Source organism: Neovison vison, chromosome 3, assembly GCF_020171115.1.
Source record: "Neovison vison isolate M4711 chromosome 3, ASM_NN_V1, whole genome shotgun sequence".
Classification (NCBI taxonomy): Eukaryota; Metazoa; Chordata; class Mammalia; order Carnivora; family Mustelidae; genus Neogale; species Neogale vison.
This window is the reverse complement of record NC_058093.1, coordinates 74368126-74395956: the sequence shown is the minus strand read 5'-3', so window position 1 is coordinate 74395956 and position 27831 is coordinate 74368126. Positions and strand designations below refer to the sequence as shown.

The window sequence follows — 27831 nt, the reverse complement described above, 5'->3', positions numbered from 1 at the left end:
ACCTCCTATAACATGCTCCAGCCTCACCAGGCTTTCTTTCTGGCCGGGTCACACCCTCAACACCAAAGGGCAACAGCAAGTCTCAAAGGACAGACCTGGAGGCACTTCATTTAATTAAAAAAAAAAAGGGGGGGGGGGGAGAACTGGTAGAACCCAAATTAATAATATAGTAATATACATGGAATTAGTATTAACAGCAGTATAATAGTAATATATTACAAAGATATATTTCCTGAGATCTTCATGAAGATTTCTAACTTAAACACCACGTGTAAGAATACACAGTGAAAAACTACACTTTAGGGACAAAGGTTCCATGGTGACTATGGAAATAAAGATACTTCATCTCCTGCTGTAGAACTAAATTCAAGAACAGCATCATTTCTCAACCTGTCTTGATCGAAGATAACACAATAATTCAATGTAATTAACAGAATTCAAATGTAGTCCAGTTAGAAAAGAATTGCATCCAAGTCACTTTAACCGTGGAAGCCTGCGTTCCCACACAACAGAAACCAGGCACTTAGAAAGAAAAGCAGCATTAGAAGATTAATGATATACCAGAAGTCCCCAAGTTTCTCGATAACCTCAAGGCCTAGACAAAGCAAAAAACCAATACCTATACATTACAGAAAATTCTGACAAGCTAAAATTCTTATAGAATTGTTCTTATTTGGTTTACCTTTTTCTTACAATTCAGAAAAGTCAGGACATACTTGAACATACACAGGGCTCCTCAAAACCCAAGGTTCACTGAGGCTTTACAGGTTGCTTCATGCTATCAAGTCACTAATTCAAATCTAGATGTCATTCAGGATACATTTATACTCCCCCCAAAAAATGATTTCACAAATGTGTTGGTTCCTAAGGGGAAAAAGCAGATTCCAGTAACAATAAAAGCCATACTTGAGGAATATGGCAACACCTGTTCAAAGCACCCATTTCAAGGGGGAAAAAATGATGCGACCCAGAAATGATAGTATTTTATTTTAAAAAATATTTACAGAAAACTGTTCAAGAACTCATCTTTTTGGATAAAGCAATAAAAAATGGATTTATTTCCTATGAGTTCAAAAGCCTGGTATAGTGTTTTCATTATAAACCTACTGGTTCAAAACAAAAAAAATACCAACCTGAAAACGCCCTATCAGTAGCACCTTGACTTTCATGATCTAATCACTATGCAAATTCTTACTACCACAAAAAAAAAAAAAAGCAAAAATTCTGATTACTCACTCAACATGAAACTTACATCATTAAAATTTTCTCAAATCAAACATATGAAATACAACATATGAGCAGAAAACAATTCCACTTAAGATAGTCTAATGATTTGTGTGCTATTTAAAATCACAAATACTTTTAAGTAGCATACAGTTTATCTAAATGAATATTAATGTATTTAGATTGTTTATGTCCATTTTAAACTTATAATTACAGATTTATTTTTAGTGAAGTAAATACCAAATATTAACTCTTTTAAAAAAAGTCCCACATAAATCTATGAGAAAAATTTAAAGTGAAATCGGCCACACTATTCTAAGCTCATAGGCAACAAAGCAAAAAATATGCCTCAAAAAATGTGCAACAAACCAAAAAAATATACAAACAAAACCAAAGCAATAAAGAACACTAATAGCACTTGATAAAGATTAGACAGAATATCAATAATATAAAAAATACAATGTATTATATGAGGAGTTTGAATGCAAAAACCATATATTTATTAAACATGTGATTAACTTAAAAACACCAAACCAGTTTGTTTTAAAGTGCTCCTCATCCAAGACCTTGGACAAAACCATCCCTCCAAAATGAATTTAAAAAAAACAAAACAGAAACAGTTTACAAGGCAAACACTGACAATAGGTAGGACAGGCACTACCAAAAAATGCTATTCGTTCTTTAATTAAATAATGCCATTCTCAAGTGGTGTAGAGCAGTCACCTTGACAGAATTCCTTTTTTGTATAAATAGTCATAAATAAAAAAGTGTCCCTAGATAGTCTACAGCTGCAAACATTAATACCTTACAACAGCAGCTTAATGTCTATTTTAGGAAAAAAAGCACTAAAATCCTCTTCCATTGAAAGGCATTTATTTCTCTGGTATAAGTGAGCAAGGTCACTACAACATTTACCTCTTTTCTAGAACAATGTAAATAACAATGTATACACATCTTAAATTTGGTAGGTCATAAAAGTTAGGAGGCAATCATTTTTTTGATGCAACAGAAAAATAAATAAAAGTTAAATACTTTAACCTAACATTTGGTATTGACAAATCAGTAGTGTCAACTTCACATATGAAGGACAGCACAGTCTGGTTTTTAAAAAATCCTCAATATGTCACGGTATTTGGGCTAAAAATATTTAGAATATTAAATGTGTCCTTTTGCTTAAAGGAATACAACAGAATCTCCATCAAGCTGCTATTGTAACTCATTTTTAGCTGGGGTAAAGTGACCGTCTGGTCCATGGCACAAGTTACATATATCACACTTCTGTCAAACAGAAACCTTATGTTTCTAAGATTTCATGTTTATAAGCTACAATACACACTGACTCATCTGTCAGTCCCTCACAGTTTTTTAGAAAAATATCTACATTTGTCCTTATGGAGGTCAAAATGTTACACCATCATTTGTTTAAAAAAAAAAAAAAAAGAAAAGATGCACATTCATACTGTGAAGTTATTAGGAAAATACTCTTGCAAATAAACTATATAAAGATAAAATACACTTCAAAGGTATGTGGGTTGTTTTTTTGTTGTTGTTTGTTTGTTTTACAGTATTCTATAAAGTGCAGAGAAATCCTAAGGGAAAAACTACTCCCTATAACATAGTTTAATTACAGCAGCTTTTGCATAGCAATACTTAGAGGAAGTTGGACACTTCTGTTTCCTCAGGAAGAGAAGGATGGAAGAGGATCTTCCGATTCAGATTTTTTTTTGGCCATAAGTCTGCTTTCTTCAGGAATTGTTGCTGATGTCAAATCTCCATTGAGTGTATTTCTTGAACAGTGAACAGGTCCTATGAAGAAATTAATTAAACGGTTAAACATCCTATCGATATGAACTCCAGTTCCCTGTGGGGAAAAAAAAAAAACATTTTAAATTTCCTATTTAGGGACATGAAACTCCTTCAGCTTCCTATTAATGTTTTGACTGTTTGCCTGGTAGAGAAAAATCTCACTTTCCTGCTATTGGCAATCATAAGGAGAAACTTCATAGTTAGGGAAATAAATTATGAAGCTACCAGAAGTAGAGGTATCTGTTTTGCTCACTGCTAGAAGCACAGTTGGCACATAACGGGCAGTCAGAAATATGTGCTGAAGTGAATGTGGTCTTGGTTAACTATAGCTTCTTCAGCCTGACTGTGGTAATGCTGTTAGTATCCCCCCTTGTTTTCTAGGGAAAAACAAAAAACAAAAAAATGAGACTCAAAAAAGGTTACATGCCTAACCCAAGATCACACAACTGGTAATAGAAAGACTTCCTGAGCAAAGCTGGCAAGGTACCGGTCACCAGGAGTCCCTATATTTCCATGTGGAATACAACTCACAGAGCTGTTGCTGAGAGCCCTGGCATGGCCCCACCCCAAAACAACTGCGCTTTTATATGTACATGGTATTTGATTTTACCATGAACAGTTACACTTTTATAATTTTCTTAAATCTAGTGAATAAAAAATAGAAGGCATTTTCTCTCTCAAGGAAAAGAAAATTTGGGGATAAATATTCTTAGTGGGGCTGCCATCAAGACTGCCCAACTGCAAAACACGTACTTTCTAAAGAAGAGCACTAAAATGCAGTCTCCAGGGCACATGGGTGGCTCAGTGGGTTAAGCCTCTGCCTTCGGCTCAGGTCATGATCTCAGGGTCCTGGGATCGAGTCCCGCATCAGGCTCTCTGCTCGGCAGGGAGCCTACTTCCTCCTCTCTCTCTCTGCCTGCCTCTCTGCCTACTTGTAATCTTTCTCTGTCAAATAAATAAATAAAATCTTTAAAAAAAATAAATAAAATAAAAATAAAATGCAGTCTCCACTTTATCAACTGACTGAGACACTGAACTCTAGGATAAACAGAAGGCAATCTAAGGATAAAACTTCTGACCTAGAGACCTGAGATACATGTATTTATATAAACAGAGATGTTCGTGTGTGTGTGCAGTATGTGTGACTGGTTCTGTTACACTCCTTAACAGCTAGTACAGGAATGCCAAATGGACTCAGGCAAGCGCACTGAGAGCTTATGGAAATTGTTTTCAAAAATCAAAACCGGGGTGCTTATAAGAGAGCTAAGAAAAATGGCTGGATTTTTTTAAAAATTACTTTCACCGTCACAAATGAAAATGATCCCCTTAGAGTAAAAAGGAGAGCATCTACAGAAAAGTACAAGGCAGCATATAGAACCCTTTCATGGGCTCTAGACTCAAAGAGTCACGTAAACCAGAAAGAACAAAGTAAATCAGAATCTACGCTACTTGCCTCTGGTAACTTTTCTTTCCACACCTAACCTCTAACCCTCTTCCTCTTATCTCCTCCAAGTTGTACTAAATTGGCCTGGAAAAGTTTCTTTCTCCTTCCCCCTTCCCACCCTCACCCCTTTTCCTTCCTTCTTTCACCCACTATCCCAACTTAAATTCAAAAATGGCAATAAGCATAGAGTAGTGCTCTTACAGTATTCTGTAAGAAAAATGGACAACAACAAAAAAAGATGTCATCATCTTCTAAAAATCTGAAAATGACCAGCAGTCCCTCTCTAATCTCCACCATCTTCACAAACTATCTTCCCCTCTCATTAAACCCCTTTAACTTTCTGGTTCAGTAAAACAAATGTTAATCAAAGTGAATTAGCTGGGCTCTTCCAGGCAACCTAAAGAAATCTAAACACTATTTATGATGTCATTTCCACAAGAGAAATAAAATCTGTGTTCCAAACAACAGACTTACAAATTCTTGGAACACAACCTATCCCCTAAGTAGTAACTGTATGTAATTTCCATCACACATGTTTCATGGTCAAGAGTAAAGACTCCAAAAAGCAAAAGTCTGCTAATGGAGTCGTAATAGTAAGACCCTATTTGTGTTCACTAGAAATCACAGTCACTACTGTCTAACTAGATTTTCGGACATACTTTCAAAGCTTTCTCTCTGAAGAGAAAAATAACTAAATTTGAACATAAATCACAAAACCTTTCCTAAAGTATTCAATCACAGTATGTTGCCTCTTTAAAGAAAAAGGGAGAAAAAGGTACAGAAATAAATGCTACCATAATTCACCACCACCACCTGAAAAATTTAGCCCTTTCAAATTATTTAAGTAACAATGCTGATTTTTCTTCTCTGAACTTAGACCTTGCCTTTATTTTCCCCTAGAATCCTAGCCACAATTCACGCTTTCTTCTAAAATGGTTTTGAAATGCAAATAGAGTGGGAATAGAACATTACTAAGAAAAAAAAAAAAAAAAAAGAACATTACTAAGAGATTACTAAAATGTAGTGGAAAGAAATCTTTTGATGTTATATCTATAAATCAAAAATAGGGCACTTACATGGATGTATTCAGCACTTCTTGGTTAATAACAAAGGTGTCTGTAAGAGGAAGTATGAGCTTCTGTGGATTGGGTGCTGTTTGCCTGACTCTGAATTAAGGAATGAATCCAAGGGCAAAGTACAGTGTTGACTCTCAGTATCCTTCATTTATTTCAACGCTTAGAGGGCACCACAACAATTCTGGAGAATAAGCCAAAGAAAGAGACAGAGCCCCATTTAACTCACTATCTGGGTCTTCAAGAGAAATATCATTACAAGAGTCTGTATCTGAGTAGGTTCTTCGGCGGCGCTGGGCGAGTCGGTGATGTGTAGATACTGGTTCTCTTAAAGAGTGGCTACTCCTACAAAGTAAGTAAAATGCAATACATTGTAAGGCCTTAAACAAATGATAATACCCTCAACTGGAGTGGGGTTTTTTTTTGTTTGTTTTAAAGAGAGTGAGCTCACATGTCAGTGGAGGATGCGGGTAGGGCAGGAGGGTCAGAGGGAGAGGGAGAATCTGGGGCAAGCTCTAGACTCCGCATGAACCAGACATGGGCCTTGGTCTCAAGACGCTGAACGTATGACTTGAGCCGAAATCGAGTCAGACACTTAATGGACTGAGCCACCCAGGCACCCCTTAACTGGAGTTTTAAATTACTTCTTTAAACGAAAGTGGAACTATTTTTATTTCCAAATTTTTATTTTAGCAACTTTTGATTCCTTCCGAGGTCAGGCCACAGGTAAGTCAAATCATTTAGAATCCAGCTGGTAACCTGAAGAATAAGACCTCTGAGCCAAACTAAATATAAAGGGAGTAAAAGAAAGCAACTTCTTTTACAGAGAAGGGTCCAGTGAGACCGTAGACATATCAGATGGTTAACAAATGTTTGAAAACCAAAAGTTATGACTTCACAAGTGCATGTATCTAGTGTCAATCCATATCTGATCAAAAATAGCAGCGTGAAGGGGATAAGCAAGCAGGCAAGAACATGCTAGACGTCAGCTCCCTGACAGCAGCAAAAACAAATAGCCCTGGCAAATAGAGGCTACGAAAACTATTTTTAAAAAAAGCAGTCTGTGGGGCGACTGGGTGACTCAGTCAGGAAAGCATCGACTGTCAATTTCAGCTCAGGTAGGCCGTGATCTCAGTGTGGTAAGACTGAGCCCTGGTGTCTGGCTTCCCACTTAATGCTGAAATCTGCTTGTCCCTCTCCCTCTGCTCCTTCCCCCAACTCTCGCTCGTGCTCTCTCTCAAACAAATTAACAAAAATAAATAAATAAATAAATAATAGCTTAGAAAGCTAGAAAAATCAATCTAAAATATCCAGCACAGAAGCAAATCGGCACCACTCAACAGCACTTCAGCTACCACTATATGGAAAGCTCAACATTACTGTTTGTAATGACTATCCTGATTTATTGAGAAAATATAATTTTAAAATTCTAATTATATTTGGGGCACCTACGTGGGGCACCCACATGGCACAGTTGGTTAAGCATCCGACTCTTGGTTTTGGCTCAGGTTCTGACTTCAGGGTCCTGATCTCAGGTTGTGATACCCAGCCCATTTTTTTTTTTAAATTCTAGTTATATTTTATCTAATAAGGTAGAAAGGATAAAATACAGTTCAGAAAAATATCTATCACAAATATAAGTTTGTAAAAGGGATCAAGCTTTTACTTAACTGGTGAATCTCTTCACTCCCCGACAGGATCAGGTATGTACACATCACAGGGCTCCTCTGAGCACGAGATAGTTCAGAGGTTACATACTCATGGTGGGGGGTGGGGGGGAGTGACAATACTAAGGGCTCAGTTAGCACTTTTTCTTAATGTAGAGAAATAAAAGCTAATGCCACTACAATTTCATTGTTTTCCAAAGAACCAATCAGAGCAACTTAAAAGACCTACCAAGATAAAGAACACTTAAGTAAGTAGCCTGGGATATTAGCAAGATCTATCTAGAAGATAAATGTCTTAAATGTGTTGCTATGAATATATACTTTAAAGTATCAATTGGTTTTCAATAATATCTTTAACTCTTAACAAAACAACAGATCAGAATGAATGTTAAGACTAGAGAAAGCTGTTCTAAAGTAAGCCTAAGCTTTGGACCCCCCAGTACCTCAAAATGGATTTCTACAACAATCATTTGATATAATTTCAAACATTAAAAAAAGGAACAAGAGCTGACCAGGTGTTTACCTTGCTGGTGAATTTATTCACTCATTTTTATCTTCACTGACTACCTACAGGGGCTAGGCCCTATACTTAGATACAATGCTAAGCAAATCAGAACCAGGCTCTGCTCAAAAAGTTGCCAACCCACATGACTTCGTGTTAAAGGCCCAAAAAACTTCTCTGAGTAGGTATAATTTTGAGAGAACTTGATTAGAAGAAAAGTTTATTTTACCTCTCTGAACTGCAAGAACCAGGATGGCTGACAGAACGCTTCATCTAGAAATAGAAAAGGAAAATGAGCCTAATCCATACACCAAGGAGAATAATACAGTTCTGATCTATTATTATTATTATTATAATTAACACAAATCTGCTCAGAGGAAAAGATGGCCAAGAAATTTATCTTTTACAAACTCAAGCAACACTATCAGCACAATGTCAAGCTTTGTCCCTAATAACCATTAATTGGAATCTTTCTCAACACATATCAGAAACATGCTAGATTATTTCCTCAGTAATAAAAATCAAATTTCATATGTATCATATGTGTCTGAGTGTGTGCTTATATATAAAAATATAAAAACGTATATAACCAACCCAAAAAACCATACTATTTAAAGGAATATATAGCAAGCCAGAAAATAATCTAATATCTCTCCCTCTCTTTTTCTTAAAGGCCAGGAAAAGAACCTGGTAGCAAAGCTTCTCTTTATAATTCATTATTCAGGTAGCTGTCACACAGATGTTCTAAAGTATGGTTTTCATGGAAGATGGCATTAGTAACTCAAGTCTTTAAAGAACTCAGAAGAAGAATCCTAAGTCTCAAATAGGTCCCTAAAACATGTATTTTAAAGTAATTTTTAAAAACATAATTAAGAGCACTAATAAATATGACAAATAACAAATTTAATTTAAAAGATCCAACTATTCCACCAAAAAAATTGAAGGAGATCCCCAATTAAAACAGATTATTTCAATGTTTAGCAAGGCAGCTGAAAAGCAAAGTTTATACTACAGGATAAGGTCAATTGCTTTTACAAGCAGGGGCCCAAGGGTCTTACAGTTCCAAGTCTAACATCTGAGTTATGTAAATGCCTGCTGTATTTGTAACAGGAGCCACCAGCTGTTCAAAGAAGTCCCAGCTAAAATGATAACAGATATGACCAACCCAATTTATAGTCCAGGAACACTAATATGATTGACATTAAGCTGCAGATGGACATTAACATCTCCTTTAACAGAAGTCAAGTCCTTTGGGATTACTCACCTAAGGACATCCCAACTACAATTATTATTCGATCTGTGGGTCAAATGACGACTGTTTGAACTCCTGATTATGATTTGAAATAAAACCGAATGCATATTTATTCTAGGAAGGGACACAATAAGATTAACTACATAAAGTAATTTAAAAATCAGTTTAGGGGCACCTGGGTGGCTCAGTGGGTTAAAGCCTCTGCCTTCGGCTCAGGTTATGATCCCAGGGTCTGGGATCAAGCCCCACATCCGGCTCTATGCTCAGCAGGGAGCCTGCTTCCTCCCCTGTCTCTGCCTGCCTCTCTGCCTACTTGTGATCTCTCTGTCAAAAAAAAAATAAATTTTTAAAAAATCAGTTGAAATAGTTCTAGAATTCTCAAATCTTTCATAGCTTTATTTTCCATTTACTCATATTATTAAAAAGAAAAAAAAAAAGATTTTCCCAAAAAGACTGTCTGAACTTTTTTCCATGTTGTGCCTCCAGAACTAATTATCATATGCCATAATTTTTGCTTGATATATGAAATAAAATGGCAAAGCAAGTACAAATAAATAGTCCCTAGCCAGTATTTTTTAGATTAGCTTATTGGACTTTCCTGTACTGCTGCTACTGATAAAAGGTTTTGGCTTAAAACGGACAGTTATTATAGTTTCTTAGACATAAAATATACATATGACCTCTCTCAACTACAGAGCATTTGTAACAGAAGGCATTTTCCTCAGAAATCGAATACAAAAAAAAAGGCAGGTTTTTTTTTTTTTTTAAGATTTATTTATTTATTTATTCATTTTTTTTTCTTTTTTCTTTTTCCAATTTATTTATTTTCAGAAAAACAGTATTCATTATTTTTTCACCACACCCAGTGCTCCATGCAAGCCGTGCCCTCTATAATACCCACCACCTGGTACCCCAACCTCCCACCCACCCCCGCCACTTCAAACCCCTCAGATTGTTTTTCAGAGTCCATAGTCTCTCATGGTTCATCTCCCCTTCCAATTTACCCAAAAGCACATACCCTCCCCAATGTCCATAACCCTACCCCCCTTCTCCCAACCCCCCTCCCCCCAGCAACCCACAGTTTGTTTCGTGAGATTAAGAGTCACTTATGGTTTGTCTCCCTCCCTATCCCATCTTGTTTCATGGAAAAAAGGCAGTTTTGAGGCAGTTTTATTGCATTTGATTTTATGAAGTCAAATACAGTAGAATTTGTAGTAAAGTCTGTACTTAACACCTTAAAAAACCATGTAGCCCTTATGTATCAATCTCACGAACACAGTCCTAAAACAAACATCTACCACCACACCATCCTGACCATGCCCAACCTAGGAACATAACACTATAATATATACACACCCATCTCAAAATATCTTTTCTTGTTCAACCATATAGGTTATTTCATAATTGTTTTATAAAGCAGTATTGTCAAACTGTTCTACTGAATACTACTGTCCTATGAGATGTTATTCAAAAATAACATCTTATTTTATTCAAAAGAAGGGTCAAATAAATTTCAGAAACAAGACACACCACCTCTCCTCAGAGATTCATAATACATGTTAGCATAAAAGAGGTTCTAAGAAGTCCTATGACAGAGAAACCCAATTCATTCAAGTTAATCTAGCATTTGTCAATTTAATTTTCCCATAGAACCCATTTTCATAGTATGCCTGTCCCAGGGGACGTTATTAGTGCATCATACATTGATTAGAAAACAATGATCTAAATAAATTCAGGTAATAATCTTTACTTAATCTCATATTGCTAAATTGGCCGGGGTGGATAAAAGAACCTAGAAATAAGTAAGTTGTACCCTATTCCTTCTTCTAACAAATAAGCCTTCAAGAAATTGCTAAAATAGTACCAGGAGGCATTCTTCCTTCTATAAAAGGGCTCTTGGGATGCCTTCATGACTCAGTTGGTTAAACGTCTGTCTTCGGCTCAGGTCATGATCCCAGGGTCCTGGGATCAAGTCCCATATTGGGCTCCTTGCTCAGTAGGGAGTCTGCTTCTCCCTCTGCCTGCCACTGCCCCCGCTTGTTTCTCTCTCTGACAAATAAATAAAATCTTTTTCAAAAAAGTGTACATATATATGTATATATAGATATATGTACACACATATACACATACATACATATATGTGTGTGTATATATATACACACACACATACATACAAATATATATTCCTGAAAACACCTGGATGAAAGAAATGTAAAAGTTTCATCAAACTCTTGTCTCACCTGGGAGTTCTGTATAGCTTACCTGAGCGAGTTTATTAGCTTGGGAAGGACAAGTCCACTGCCCCCAGCAAAGAGTACTGGTTGTTCAGGGCAATCAGAAGGAAAGAAACTAAAAAAAGCACCTGTGTAAAACAGGTCAGCCCCTTTGCAATGACCCACTGATGGAGGAGACCCTTTATTTTAGAGACGAACAAAATAAGGTCCAGAGAGATTAAGGACCTTGCCTACTCAGAGGGCTCAAATCCAAATACTGACTACAAAATACTGTTTTCCCTATATCATGTTGCTTCAAACTCCTTACAACTCCTTTAAGATTTGCTTGATTTTATCCCTTTGCTTAATTTTATCCCTCATTTTATCCCAAGGAGAGCAGTGCCCCCAACCTCTTCTGTGACCCAACACCCACAGAACATTTTAATATTTCCCCAGCATGCTGGGATAAATGGCATGGTCCTCCAAGGGGAGGCAATCAGGACCTTGGCACATTCTAACTCCAAAGAGCTGAGAGGCTCCAACACCGAAGATGTTAGATCTGTTGATTCGATCTGTTGACTATTTCTCTCCCACTGCCACTTTCCTCCCTTAAAAATAAAAACAGAAACAAACATGCAACATCACTGGAAACAAAAACAAAAACAAAAACAATTCCTAACCATTTGAACAGGAGAAGGTGACACAGGAGAAACCAAGGGATCCGGATGGGACAGCTGAAACATCTCAGGTTTAAACTTGGCATTTGCTATCTTCACACATTCCTCAAGTGTTGTGATGAATGTATTACACGTGGCACTAAGCAGAGAAGAGGCTTCATTCATGTTCTGAAAAATTATGCACTGAGTTGAACAGACTCACACACGACTACATGGAATCATGCACTATGTTCTAATCAAGTGACTAAACATTACCTCCAACAGACATCTTACTAACTTATGTGCAAATCTACTCAAAATATACTACCTTAGAAAATTAAAGCAATACATGAATAAGAAATGCCTATCAAGCAAAGAATACATGAACTAGAGTCTAAGAAAAAATAAGTTTTGCATTTAAACCAAATACTAATTGTATTAAAAACTATGTATAAAAATGTATCTTAGATAAACCTAACTAAACAGTAATTTCCTAAGCATCCAAATTCTGAAGGAGGTCACAGCAGTAGAACACCCTGAGAGTTACTTAGTTACTTAGTGGCAAGCACAATTCGCACCTACCTCCAACCCCTTCTCCCACTTCTTCCTTGGTAGAATACAAACCCCAATCTTTTTTTTTTTTTTTTTTTTCTGGGACAGCAATGTGTCCTGACCCTGGTGGGTGAATACAGACTGGTCTGAGCCAGTCATGGTTAGTCCATGACCCTTTGTCAAATATTGGTATTTCTTCAGTTTCCTTTGACCCAGACCAAATAAATAAATAAGTCCACTGAGGAGCTGCTGAGACTTTCGTTCCTGGATAAAAGCCCAGGACAGCAAATTGAGGTCTTTTTCCACTCTGGTTATCCCAACTGCCTGCTCACCTTTGTGAAGGAGGAAGTCACCCTGAAGCCTTGGGCAGAGGGGAAAAATTGAATACACCAAGAACGGCAGAGTGGAAGGACAGAACAAGCCCACGTCCTCGATACCACCACAGAGCTGCCGGAGCAAATGTGAGGGCACCTACCTCCAGAGAGCTTATGGTGAAACAGTAAATGCCCTTCTGGTTTCACGTGCCTGCAACCAGAGGTGACCTCACAGAAGATTACTTCCCACCAGGAGAAGGCCACGGGAGGGACAGGAAGATTTCTTATCCCATTTTTCCCAAATCAGGTAGAAGGAGACTGGGAACCATGCCGGCCTCTCACCCAGAGAAGAGGGCCCACTGACCCTCTTTTATCAGAAAGTGTGAACCTATTTCAGAGCCAGGCCCCACAAATTTGAAATTTGATTCCTGAATTACTCTTCCAGGGCACTTTTTAAAAGTTCTTTGATAATAGCTAAATTATCAACTCTCAGTCACTGAAACTGGGGCCTTGTATACCAAAAGAAAGAGAATAGCGGTTGCCTAATGATTCCAGTCTGGAAAACAAAGTCTGGAATGCTTCTTTCCCACCCCAACCTCCAAATCATCAGATTGGCTGCAAAAATATGCCTTGATTTCCCAGAGAAATGTGCTGCTTCCTGCTTTCCTCTGGTAGCACAGATATAATCTAGAAGATCCTACAGATATCCAGAGTCTGTAGTAGGGACAGCTCAGAGTAGCTAAAAATAGCTCATTTAGAAAATGCTTCTCTGTCACCCCTTGGGAAGAACCTCACCCATCAGGGTATTACAAAGCATAACCAGACATAAAGGGATCATTTCTGTGTACCTCCACGCTGGGAGATGAATGATTCTCATCATGATGAACAAATTCTTGGATAGTATGAACTTGCTGCATTAGGAGATCACAGTAGAGGCGAAGTTCAGACATTTTGGTTTTCAGTGATTCACTGGTTTCGCTTATTTCTGAAGGGAACATATATAAACATTCACTTAGTTTGTTTTCATATCCTTTGAGCAATAAAACAAATGGAATCATTTAAAAAGTAAGGCAATAGATATAAATACCTATAGCTTACGAGGTGGGAGCTCTTGGAAATAGGATACAAGGGTCTTGAAGAAATACCATTTCTTCAGACAACTGGGAAAAAATGGGAGTCATATATCTGACATGAAGTTTACGTAGATTAATTTCCAGAGTCAGGGTGATGACCACTGGATCTTTTTTTAAGATTTTCTTTATTTTAGGGAGCCTGGGTAGCTCACTCTTAAAGCATCTGCCTTCAGCTCAGGTCATGACCCCAGGGTCCTGGGATCAAGTCTTGCATCAGGCTCCCAGCTCAGTGGGAAGACTCCTTCTCCCTCTCCCACTACCCATGCTTGTGTTCCATCTCTCACTGTCTCTCTCTATCTCTCTCTCTCTGTGTCAAGTAAATAAAGAAAATCTTTTTAAAAGAAGATTCTATTTATTTTGAGAGAGAGAGAAATCATGTGAGTGGCAGAGGGGCAGAGAAAGAGAAAGAACCTCAAGCAGACTCCACACTGAGCATGGTGCCTGACAGGACTCAGAGCTTCATCTCACTACCCTGAGATCCTGACCTGAGCCAAATCAAGAGTTGGTCACCTAACCAACTGAGCTATCCAAGAGCCCCAACCATTGGATATTTTATCCAGAATATTCTCATTCCATTACTCATCTTTCATTTAAAAAGTGCTTATATTTCTTCTTTTGTAAATGTTCTTTTCTAACCTTTACACGTTTTTCCAGTTGTAATGTTGTTTTCTCTTCTTAATATTCAAATTAATAATTTATGAAAGTTCTTACACATTAAAGATGGCAATTTTTCCCTTCCTATATACTGTATGCCCTTTTCCATATCTATCTGCTGTCTTTCAGTTTTCTTTATTGTGCATTTTAACATAGAAGTTTTTCATTTTTATGTAGTTAAAACTATCATATAAACATCTATTTTCTTCTGTTCCTTCCATAACTTCGTCTTCATATTATACTGTTTTCAGAATGGTTTTATTAAGAACTTACTTTCTTTTCTTTACTATGTCCAGAAAGAGTAAATATCCAGCCATAGTCCCAGTCATTACTTACCAATACCTTCTAAACTAGCAGTGTAAATAGCAGAGGAAGCAGGGAAAAATACATGTAGTAGATCCTCCCATTTCTCCCTATACCCTGAATCAGTGGCACAGCTTTGTGATACTAGCCACAAAGCCACTCTAGCCACAGTGGACCAAACCAGCTCCATCTGCCCATTTGACCTAACCTAAATTAGTTTCTACTCAAATTTAAGTCCATTCCTTTTTTTTTTTTTCCGACTACAGTACAATACATACAATGAAATTTACTGTCTTAACCATTTTTAAGTATATACTTCAGTGACATTAAGTACATTCATAATGCCTACAACCATTACCATCATCCATCTCTAGAACTTTTTCATCTTCCCCAATTGAAACTTTACATCCATTCAACAATAAAGCCCCATCTCTCCCACCCCCTAGCCCCGGTCAACCATTACTCTGCCTTCTATCTCTATAAATCTTACTACTCTAGGTATCCCAGTAAGTGCAATCGTATAATATTTGTCCTTTTGTGACTGGCTTATTTCACTTACCTTAAAAGATTCACCCATGTTGTAGCATGTGTCTGAATATCCTTCCTTTTAAATGTTCAATACTATTCCATTGTATGTGTAATACTATATTTTGTTTATCTCTTTCTTTGTCTATGGACATTTGGGTTATTTCTACCTTTTGGCTATTGTGAATTTCCATTCCTTCTTATCCTACCCTTAGCCATACTCTACCCATGATGTTCTTTCATATATTTTTAAAGAATTAAAATTCAATTCTAGGCTTTCATTTTTCAATACCCATAGTTTACTTGTTTTCAGTAACCTAACTCCTAGTATTTTTTAATTATTAAAATAATTATATTAGAAGTATTATATACTCCAAAAAAATAGAAAAGAAAAATCAAACAACTGCAAACTCACTCCCAAAATATAAATATGTTTTTTAAAGATTTTGTTTATGTATTAGAGAGAGGGAGCATGAGCAGGAGGAGGGACAAAGGGAGAAGGAGGAGACTCCCCGCTGAGCAGGGGGCCCTATGCATGAAAAATAAGTCTCCTTCCTACAAACTACCCTTCCAAAGGTAACAACTTGACCAATTTTACATAGCTTTCCTGAGCTGACCAATGAATGGATATGTAATTTTGAATCCTGCTTTTTTCCGATTATCATTTAATGTTGGGCATTTTCTCACATTATTAAAATTCCTTGCAAACAGTTTACTGGCTACATATCAGCTTATAACAGCCTATACTTTATTGACCTGTTCCCCTAAATTTCAACCTTTGCATTGTTCACAAGGTTTTTTTTTTACTATAATGAGTATCTAAGCATGTTCCTTGCTTAGATACTTCTTCTACATTTCTGATTATGTCTTTAGGACAGATGACTAAAAGTGCACAAGACACTATACACTTATGTTTAAGAAAATATTCTCATCACAAAAGAAAAATATATAGTTTACCTTTTTCTTTTTTCGTCCTAGTATCAGTCAAACAGGCTTTGGAGCTCCCCAGAGCAACCAGCCACCTCTGTCTTTCTGCCGCGTTCACCGCCTTCATGTAGAAATGCTGTTCGCCTGGAATGATTAATTCCATTCTTGTGTTGTCTGCTGAATGGACTATGATGATAAACATGGGGGAAATACGTCATGAACTTAATTAGGGGAGACTCAAACAATCAATCGTACACAGTGTTAGAGGTTTCAGACACCTAAAACAAGAAGTCGAGCTTCAGGGTGCAGGCATTGCTTCTCCCTAAAGGGCTGTCTAGTGGCCTCGCAAAACCACATGCTCACATATATTCATGCTGGCAGGGTGCCAAAGTGGTGGTGGCAAGAGAAAGAGAAAACAGCACTGACAACTAAAAAACTCCCTCTCTGGGGGTTGCCTATACTACTTTTGATACACAGGCACTGTCACACTTATCACACAGGTTTTACTGATTTCTTTGAAAGCAAAGGCTGTGTTTTATCCCCCAAACCTAGGACAGTGCCTGACATTCAGAAGAAGCCCAATACATGGTAGCTAAGGCCACCTTCCATTAGCACAGCAGTCCTCAACTAAGGGCACATCATAAGCATGAGTATTTGAGACCTTCTCTTTCCTACCATCCTCCCTGCTCTCCTAAACCACCCCCGACCCTTGATACTCTGACAAAAGAGAACTAATCAAGGATTATAGTGAGCCAATCCTCAATCCTTGTTGTAAGACTAAATTTGTGCTACATCGTCCTTAATCAACAAGTATTTACTCAGCTCAAAGGAGTGACGGTAGAGGGGGGAAATAGGAGAGTAGAAAGAAAGGAGTCTTTGCTCTATCAGAGCGGACACTTTAGCCAGGGAAACAAACTGACACACTAAAAATAATCAAAACAACTAAATGATAAACTCTTTGGTATGAAGATGTAACTGAACTGAGAAAAAGTAAGAAAAGGTAGGAAATAAGCCTTTGGGAAGAAGGATTTGACAACAGTAGGATTTAGTTAAGAGAAAAACTGCATAAAAAAGGCCTAGATGAGGAAATAAACACAATACGTAGGGAGGAGACAAGCCTAAATAGAGCCTTGTGTTGTATTACATGGTAATGATATTCATGAATGGACAAGCTGAGTTGAGCCAAATTTTCAGGGGCCCTGAAAGTCTGGAAGAAGCCTTAATTTATATGATTAACTACTGAAAATACTGACTAGGTACTATGGCAAATAGTGTCACAAAAGCTTGGCTAGCTTATTATTCTACTAAAAAAGACCATCCTTGGACATGGATAGTGAAATACATAAATATGTAACATTCAATGATGGGTGCAAAAGATTTCCAAGGTAGGATAAAACCCCCACACTCCAAGAGTAACTCTTTTTTGGCTACTTGTTAATACTAGTGAAAGTATCAATAGCTACCTCAAAAGAAAACAAACCTCAAATTTCTAATAATTGTTGCTACAAATGAAAATAAGATGACTCCTTTTTTTTTCTTGTTTTAAGTAGGATCCATGCCCAGTGTGGAACTTGAACTCACAACCCTGAGATCAAGAGTTGCACACTCCACCAACTTAGCCAGCCAGATGCTCAAACATGACTCCTTTTAAAACATACCAAAATTGGTGTATTAACCAAGGCTGTCTCCTCCAAAGTAGTCACCTGAGAAGACAACAAATCTAAGAACAAGGCTCCCAAAATATCAAATTCTTTAGCATAAAATGGACAAGACCTCTATATGCAAAACTGTAAAACATCATTAAAATTAATAACCTAATTAAATACAGGAATATACCATGTTAATAGATCATAAGACTCAGTACTGTCAAGAACACAATTCTTCCCAAATTGATGTACAGATTCAATACAATTCCAGTCAAAATTCTAGCAGACATTTGTGGAAATTTATAAGCAGATTCTAATATGCATTAAGGAAATGTAAAGGACCAATAATAGCCAAGACAATCCTGAAAAAGAACAAAGTTAGAAGACTGAGACTATCAGATACGAGGAAGTATAAAGCTAAAAGAAATTAAGACAGTGTGATATTGGCACAAGGATATAAAGCAGGTCCTTGGAACAAAAGACAGTCCAGAAAAAGACCCAATGTACACGGTCACTCACCTTGTGACAAAGACATTCCTAAGGTGCACTAGGTGAAAGGTTGCTATTTTCTATAATTGATATTCAGTCAATTGAATATCCTTATAAGAAAAAAATGAATCTTAACCCCTGCTGATACCATACATAAAAATAAATTTTAAGTCAATCACAGACCTAATATGGACAAGGTAAAACAATAAGCCTTCAAAAAGAAAAAAGATTTCCTAAGCATACGTGCTGCCAACGCGAGCACAAAAGATTTCCTAAGCAGGACATAAAAAGCTCTGATTTTAAAAACTGAAAAATTGGACTTTATTGAAATTAAGAATTTGTTTATCAAAAGATACCTTTAATAGAAAGAAAATGCAACCTACAAAGTAGAAGAAGATCCTCACAATACAAAGACTCGTTCAGACTATATAAAAAATTCTTACAAATCAACATGAAAGATAGCCCAATGTAGAAATTAGGTCAACGACTTGAAAAGGGACTCCAAAAGAAGAAAATGTTCAAATGGCTAATTAATATCTGAAAAAAAAAACCTCATCATCAGTTATTGAAGAAATACAAGTTAAAACCACCACAAGATACCATTATATACACTAAAAATATTCAAAAAATTTTAAACTAATAATCAAGTTTTGGAACGAATGCAAAGCACCTGGAACTCTCGTGCTCTGCTAGTTCAAGAATAAATTGATACCACCACTTTGGTAAACAGTTTGGCATTATCTGTGACAAAGTTTCTCTCCTTGATCGAACTTCAGTCAGGTTCCCTCTGCTTGACTGGGCCTGACCTTGGGCTTCCATCTCTGTCCTTACAGGGTCCAATTTTAGCAGGAATTCCACTAAGTCAGTTTAGCTAGAATCCTCCACCATCGATATCTGATTACCCCCCATGTCTGAACAACTTCCTCTACCCCCAATATACTCCAGGTAATATCTGATCACCCTGGCCGGCCTTCAGCAAGAATTCCTTAAGATCGGTTTAGCCAGAATGGCCCCTATTCCCTGATGTCTTCTCTTAGTAATTTTCCATCCACCAATCTCCCCCCTCCAATCCTTGGCTACAAATTTCCACTTTTCTTATCATATTCAAAGTTGAGCCCAATCTCTATCCCCTACTGCAAAACCCCATTGCAGTAGCCCCTATACCTATCATAAGAGACCTGAATAAAGTCAGCCTTACGAGCAAGTGTCAAGAATAATTTTCTCCTTATAATTCTATTAAAACTAAATGTATGAATACAGAATGCCTCAGCAATTCTACTCCACTTCCAGATATATACTGAAGAGAAATGCATACATATGTTCAACAAAAGAAATATATAAGAATCTGTATGGCAGGGGCGCCTGGGTGGCTCAGTGGGTTGAGCCGCTGCCTTCAGCTCAGGTCATGATCTCAGGGTCCTGGGATCGAGCCCCGCATCGGGCTCCTTGCTCAGCGGGGAGCCTGCTTCTCTCTCTGCCTCTGCCTGCTTGTGATCTCTGTCTCTCTCTCTCTCTCTCTGTCAAATAAATAAATAAATAAACTTAAAAAAAAAAAAAAAAAAGAATCTGTGTGGCAGCTTTACTCACTATAATCCCAAATGGAAAAACATATATACACATCAATACTAAAATGGATAGCCAAATTGTGGGATATTCATACAGCAGAAATACTACAAATCAATACGAATGATTGAACTACCATTACACAGAACAAGGATGAATTCCACAATGTTGAGTAAAAGAAGCCAACACACACACAAAATACTGATTTATTCCATTTATAAAATGTTCAAAAGTAGACAATATTTCTCTATGGCAATAAAAGATTAATGGTTACTTTTTAGAGGGATTAGTGGTTGAGGAGACAGGATAATATCCCAGCATCTGGAACACTGATAATATCCAAATTCTTTTTTTTTTTTTAAGATTTTATTTATTTATTTGACAGAGACACACACAGCAAGAGAGAGAACACAAGCAGGGGGAGTAGGAGGGGGAGAAGTAGGCTTTCCGCCGAGCAAGGAGCCGGATGTTGGGCTTGATCTCAGGACCCTGGGATCGTGACCTGAGCTGAAAGCAGACACTTAAAAGACTGAGCCTCCCAGGTGCCCCTAATATTTGAATTCTTAATCTGATTGATGATTACATGAGTGTGTGAACTTTGTAAACATTCTTCGAGCTGAATATTTAAGATCTAATCCCTTTTCTGTATGTTATTCTTGAATAGAATGATTACTTCCAACAAACAACAACAGCAAAAATGCTGCCATAGCTTGAAACATTTTAGAATTGACTTGGGATTCTACTACTAAGTTTTTTAAATATTTCCAAGGGTGGAGAATCTTTGAACTTTGTAGTTTGATTTCTGACTCTCACCAAATATCATTTGGAATCAAATCTGGGGAATAAAATAAGACAAAACCATCATCTTAAAAACAAAAAACAAAAAAACAACAACCAAAAAAAAACCTCATGCTTTGAATGTGCTTTTCTTGTGCAATTTATAAATTGGTTCATAAGGCAATTCTTTTTTTTTTTTAAGATTTTATTTATTTATGTGCAAGAGAGAGAAAGCGCACGCATGCACAGCAGACAGAGAACCAGACTCCCTGCCGAGCAGGAAGCCTGATGTGGTGTTTGATCCCAGGACCCTGAGATCATAACCTGAGCCAAAGGCAACTACTTAACTGAATGAGCCACCCCAGGGCCCCCATATGGTAATTCTAAAGAGGAGTTCTGAAGTGTTACAGGTGATGATGGTGCAATTAAAAATAAGTACATCAAAAGTGAGTGCCTGGAAAGCTAACACTTATTGATATACATTTCAGTATGTTTGTTAAAAATAAACAACAAAATTATACCACATATATTTCAGGGAAGATGAAAAAAAAACTAGGCTGAAGTGTTTCTCTACCTTAGATAGCCATGACTTCCTTCCATTAGAACAACAGTAATTCTCAACTACCGGGAGCATGTTACAATCACTTGGCAGACATGTGCATTTTGGAGAAAGCTCCCTGGATGACACTGATCTACCCCAAGTTATAAATCACTGCTGTTGAAAGAGTCCCAGTGGAAGGAAGTCTTAAATGAATGTGAAGAACCAGATGTGTAGCAAGCGAAAATTCTATTTTGTCTCCATGGCTAAATCATACAAAAAACTACCACGATACCACACAAATTTAGCGGTCCAGCCCTGGAAAATATAACGGAACGCATTAGCTGCTGCTTTGGTTTAATCTAAATAAGAAAATGCACAGAGCAGTGAGATTACTCTGAAGTGTCTGACAGCTATGACCAAGAGCTCACTGTGTCAAAAGAAGTACTCTTCAGGAAGGACAAGTATCCAAGCTACAGAGGAAAAACGAAAAAGGCCTGTAGGTGTTTAATATTCACTCCTCTAGTGTTTTAGTTTTTCCTTCAATTCTCTAAAGAATTCAGTACTTTTTATCATTTTGTCTGATCTCTCCCTACCTACCTCAACCCCCCCCACACAGCCCAATCACATGTCCAAATGAATCAATGGTCTATGAAACCTTCCATCATGAAAATTACAGCATGACCTATCACTTTATTTCTTCTCTTTTGGAAGAAAAGGAAAATATCTCTATTCTCCAGAAGAGCTTATCTCTGATTCAGCAAAGAACCAGAGTTTATGACTCTGTTTTATCAAAAACCATACAGAGCTTGCCTCATTATCTTCAGCTTTTTTTTTTTTTTTTTAAATAAGCTCTATGCCCAACGTGGGGCTTGAACTCATGACCCCAAGATCAAGAGTTGTACCTCTACCAACTTGAGCCAGCCAGATGCCCTGCCTCATCATCCTCAAAGCTCAGCTTCTAATCTTCACAATACCTTTACAATGATAATGAAAGAAAACACTTGCGGACTCTGTATGCTATTGAAATAGCATCCCCAAGAGACTTTTTTTCAGGTCCAAATTAGAAGACCAACACTGAGATTTTTGAACTTTGATTCAAAGTACATGTATAAAAGGAGAAATGTAAAAAACTGCGCTTAATAATGCTAACTGCCACTCTTAATTACTAAGCAAATAGATGATATTAGAAGATCTCTATTGGGGGCGCCTGGGTGGCTCAGTGGATTAAAGCCTCTGCCTTCAGCTCAGGTCATGATCCCAGGGTCCTGGGATCGAGCCCCGCATCAGGCTCTCTGCTCAGTGAGGAGCCTGCTTCCTCCTTTCTCCTCTCTCTCTGCCTGCCTCTCTGCCTACTTGTGATCTCTGTCTGTCAAATAAATAAATAAAATCTTTAAAAAAAATAAAAATAAAAGAAGATCTCTATTGGACTAGAAATGCTTTTTTTCCTCTTTTTAGACAATGAAGAATGCTTTACTTGCCTAACTTCAAGTTTCTCTAATTCCATGTATTCACTTACCTTTAATTTCACAAACTGCCATCTTTATACTTCCTTTGCTCCCTTTGCAAACATCATCTTGTGAATCATAGTAGGACAGGATTCCATTATCTAGAACAAACCAACGAGGCTGCCAACCTACAAAGATTATAAATAACAAAATATTAGTAAGAAATTACTTTAATCACATAGAAATCTATGATTTCTAAGATTTGTCATCCATGTTTTCTTGGTTCTAAAGTAACATTCTGACAATGAAATTTTTTTAAAGATTTTATTCATTTATTTGATAGACAGAGATCACAAGTAGGCAGAGAGGCAGGCAGAGAGAGAGAGAGAGGAGGAAGCAGGCTCCCCGCCAAGCAGGGAGCCTGATGCGGGACTCGATCCCAGGACCCCGAGATCATGACCTGAGCCGAAGGCAGCGGCTTAACCCACTGAGCCACCCAGGCGCCCCTGACAATGAAATTTTTAATGGCCAAATCTTATCCAAAATGTTCTTGCCGCAATCCCACTTTGCTAGGAGAGCCTTCTCCAGAAATCTGTCGGTCAGCATAAATATAGGGAGTAATACCTGTATTCTGACTCACGACCTTCTTATTAACAACCCATGAGACTCATCCTCAATAATGTTATAATAATATAATATTATAATAACCCTACACAGGATAAAACATGACTTCCCCCTTTTCCTGAAGGGAACAGAGTTGGGTTTCAACATAATGAAAAAAGCAACAGAAACACGGATTCCAGCCCTAGTTCTATTCTCACTCTTTAGTTAGATAAGCTGAAAAAAATTCTTCCATTTCAGTAAATATCAAAAATTCTCAGTCTTTATGAGCGATTGAACAAGATGACCTCTCAGGTGCCACTCAGCCTTTCAATTCTGCAATGTGACCTTCCCTCTTCTACATGTAGCCTAAGCAAACTCCCCTACACAAGTGAGTGTTGAATGAATCCTAATCTCTTCCACAGAAGCTGCATATTCTGTGGCGATAACATGGATTTCCTACATTCCCTCTCTCCTTGCCTTGCTGTACACAGCTCAGGCAGAAATGCTAGAAACTGCAATCATTCATTTCATTTGTGTTTACTCAGTGACTAGATCACACAACTGTCACAGACTTGGCTCTAAGGCAAAGCTGAGAATGAGGTTGATGGCTTTCCTCAGAGTTCAACTGTTACTCTTACAAGCCAAACTCAGTGACCCCTAAAATCTTATCAAGCATGCTACTAATTTACAACAGTTCACTGATTAATAACAGAGTGACCATGACCACAGTGCCTCACTAAAGCCAGTGTGACTCTCCTTGTTCTTTCTGTAACTATTAAATCACAATTCAGCCTGGTCACATTAGACACAGCCTGCTATATGCTTAATCAATTCAGTTTTTCCAGGGCCAAAGAGTACCAAGACAGTGGCAGATGGGAGATTCATTCTTACCCCCGATACAAACGCAGGACTTATCTCCCCAAATGGCCTTTCCTGTAACACTTGTGAAATGACAGGATCGAGTCATCATAAAAAGGTTAAATTTCAGAAGAGAGAATGTCATAATACAGTTCAGAAAGCTGGATATCCAAAATAATTAAAATACATTTCAAACACTAAAAAAATTCTTATTATGAAACACTACAACTCCTAATAAGGCCTAGCAAATTAAAACGTTAAGTTCTTTTGGTACATGAACTTTATCTTGTTTATCATTATATTCCCAGCACCTAGAATGTGCCTGGCACATAACAGGTGCTTAAAAAAAAAAAAAATGTATCAATGATTAAACCAGTGATTAAATACTAGAAAAGTGAGATATTGCATGTTATCCATGAGAGTAAAGATATGCAATATATTGCATGAGCATATGTTGTATATTGAGTATGTACAGAAATGGTGAAAACATTAACTTTCCTAATTCACTAATTCACTGTGGCAAACAAATTATAAGCAGGGTGGTAAAAGTATACTCCGCCCCAGGTCCAGGGTGCCTATAAGACAAACTGTGATTTTGTAAGCCTTCTTTATTTATAATTTTTTTTAATAATTTTTTTTTAAGATTTTTTATTTATTTACTTGACAGACAGAGATCACAAGTAAGTAGAGAGGCAGGCAGAGAGAGAGGGTGAAGCAGGCTTCCTGCAGAGCAGAGAGCCCGATGCGGGGCTCGATCCCAGGACCCTGGGATCATGACCTGAGCTGAAGGCAGAGGCTTTAATCCACTGAGCCACCCAGGCGCCCCAAGCCTTCTTTATTGAGATTCAATATCTCTTTAAAACAAATGAGTAAAATGACTCATTTATAATTTGCAGCAACTTGAAAGGTGATCATGCTTAATAAAATAATTGAGACTGTTATCTCTACACACCTTTGTGAAGAAATGTTTAATTAAAACAATCTAATTGATTCACACATTTATATAACAAAGGACTATATCTCTTTGAAAAAGATTCAGAGGCATTCTTTAAAAAAAACAACTTCCGTTTTATCTCCAACTACCAAATGTTACTGAAATCCTTATTCTCTACAAAGAACACAATCTCAAAGAACACTGTCATGAAACTAAAAAGTTCCTTCAACATCATTCAGTATGAACAGCTGCTCATTCTTCTGACCTAAGATGAACTAAAATTAATAATCATCATGCCACCAAGTCAAATTTATATTTTTAAAATGGAATTCTTCCAAACAAAGATCTCCTTTCAGCAAGCTTCTACAATGCATACTAGCAGTTAGCTTAAATGCTCTGCAAAGACTAAAAGCTTAAGCACATGTGGTTAAAAGCTCAACCAGCTGGTGCTCAGTGCCCTAGATGAGAAAGATGGCCACCAAGACCACATTTCGCTCCAGGAATAAATTATGACTCATGTCAGTAATCACCCATTGCTCTAGGCTAGCATTAAGTGGTTCCTCCCAAGACACTGTAGACACTATGCTTATGAAAGTTTGCAATGAGATGATCATTTGCATCTCAAAGCATAGAAACCACTGTCTTTAAAGTTAATACCGTATTTCAAGTAAACAGGGTAACTGTTCTCACAACTGCCCCAAAAAAATGCTTAAGAACAAAATACATACCTTGGTTTTTAAAAGCTTCCTGCTAAAACATGTTATTTATAGAAACAAACTGTTTGACATTTTAATGAGCAAATGTCAAATGAGCAAAATAAAACATGCATGTATGATAAATGTTAAAGCATTTGCTGCTATAAATCAGGCTTTAGCGTTCTAATTAATCGGAAAGAAAGAAGAGACAGAGAAGGGAAGAGAAAGAAGAAAAAGAAAAGAAAATGAGAAAAAAGAAAAGAAAAAGAAAAAGAAAGAAAGATAGGTAGGTAGGATGGAAGAAAGAAAGGAAGAAAGGAAGGAGGGAGCAACCCTAGCTCAATGCTTATGCCCTAAAGTGTTTATGGGCAGATTTTGCACATGGTCAGGGTGGACACAAGTTGAGTGTACCTGCAGTTACCAAGGCTAACTTTGGGTAACTTTTCAATACGTTGGGCAGAGTATATAAGTGGGTAGGGAATCAAGATGTCTATATTACACTAGAACAAGAAATCTATTTGCTACTTAATCTTCCTTTAAACTCACTTCCTTTCCTCTAATGTGTTGAGACCACGGAATTCTGGAGTTGAAAGGCACCTTTCAAGATAAACTAATTGACCATCCTGTACTTCACAAACTGAGATCCTGAGTGGGTAAGTGACTTATCCTTACTGTTGGCTGATGGCAGAGATGGCACTACAACTCAGAATTAAGGGTCTTTAAATGGGCCAGGCTCTTGGTGTCACGGAAAAGCCCCTTCCCTGCTGATCTTTCATTTCTACAGAAACACAGATTCTTGGGAGTTTTTCCTTCCAACCTGCTTCATGGGTGACACTGACTGTTCCACTTCTGTATACTGTACCGTCCTCCACTATTTCTCACACTTACCTTAATTCCAAAACATAAAGATAGCACACGGACAACCAACTCCTAAGAGAATGTTATCTGGGAACAGTTTAACAACTTTAACAAGATAACTTTTAAAATAAACCGTGCTAAAATGTTCTACAAATTAAAAATATATATATATATAGAAAAGTTTCCCTAAAATTAAATCTTGATCTTACAGGATCCATTCTAGTCCTACACCCTGACAACTCAGTTATTAACAAAATGCAGAATCAAGTGTGGATAAGGATGGAGATTGCAACAACACATGCAGTGTGACTGGAAATTGTTACCGAAGCCATGGGAGGAAATAAGCATTATTACATGGGGAAAGAAGTGGTCAGGCACACTTCCCACCGCCAGGAAGGTGCGCAGTCTCGAACCGTCCCCTGCAGAGGCCAGTTCTAACAAGGGACGGAGGGAAGGATTAAGCCCGGGAAGCCAAGGGAGCCCATTCTCCGCGAGGGTCACTGCAGGCCAAGGAGACGGAAAGGCCCCTGACCCTCTTTTTCCGCAGCCTCCCCAAAAAAACCCGCCGGAGGCCCCCGCCTCTCCCCGCCAATACCCACTCCCCCGCCGGGTACCCGAGCCCTCTGACCTGTGAGATAGTTGGTCCACTTGTACAGAACCCCCTCCATGCTTCAGAGCCCGGCGCCGCGCATCCTCCTGGCCGGGCGCCGGCCGCGGTGCTGGGTAGGCGCGGAGCCTGGGCAGCCCCTCCCGGCCCGCCCCGGCACTCCCCGGGCAACCCCGCCGGCACCGAGCCGCCCTGAGCCCGCGCGCGCGCCGCCGGGACGTGGCGGCCCTTAGAGGCCCGGGCGGCGGCCGCCGCGTGAAGCTCGGGGGCCGCGAGGCGCGGACTCAGACATCCCCGGGCGAGCCTCGGCGGCGGCGGCGACAAAATCACGACCGCAACCCGCCTTCGGCTCGCGCGTCCACCACACGGCTGTTCCCTCCCGCGCCCCGGCGTTCCCTCCTCCTCGCCCGCCTTCCTTCCCACCCCCCCGGGCTCCCCGTTTGTTTTCATTGACCCCGACGTCGCTTTCACTTCCTGGATGAAAGGGGCCGGCTCGTCCCGGGAAACCCCTCCCCGGCGGCGGGGCTGGAGGAGCGGGCGCGGCCTGGCTGCCGGGTCGCGGCGCTGGAG

The 27831-nt window shown here is 38.4% G+C and overlaps 1 protein-coding gene across 2 annotated transcripts; it reads right to left on the bottom strand.

The window, feature by feature from the left end:
• Window positions 1–970: 970 nt before the first annotated feature.
• Window positions 971–27558, bottom strand: PLEKHA3 (pleckstrin homology domain containing A3). 2 transcript variants are annotated; one of them, XM_044242427.1, is made up of 8 exons: window positions 27283–27558; window positions 22778–22894; window positions 16276–16389; window positions 13552–13688; window positions 11862–12026; window positions 7946–7989; window positions 5777–5892; window positions 971–3030 (listed from the first exon to the last, which is right to left on the bottom strand). In XM_044242427.1, exons 1-8 carry the CDS (start codon window positions 27320–27322, stop codon window positions 2903–2905), a joined length of 861 nt encoding a protein of 286 aa, XP_044098362.1. In that variant the 5' UTR covers window positions 27323–27558; the 3' UTR covers window positions 971–2902. The 2 variants fall into 2 exon arrangements, with proteins under 2 accessions (XP_044098362.1, XP_044098361.1); XM_044242426.1 differs by having other exon boundaries at window positions 16276–16431; window positions 27283–27557.
• Between the last annotated feature and the right edge of the window lie 273 nt (window positions 27559–27831).

Coding starts and splice junctions, on each gene's coding strand:
- PLEKHA3 (XM_044242426.1), bottom strand. CDS start 27,322: ATGGAGGGGGTTCTGTACAAGTGGACCAACTATCTCACAG. Junction 13,689..16,275: donor TAGGACGAAAAAAGAAAAAG/GTAAACTATATA, acceptor TGTTCCCTTCAG/AAATAAGCGAAACCAGTGAA. Junction 5,893..7,945: donor GGTTCTTGCAGTTCAGAGAG/GTAAAATAAACT, acceptor CTTACTTTGTAG/GAGTAGCCACTCTTTAAGAG.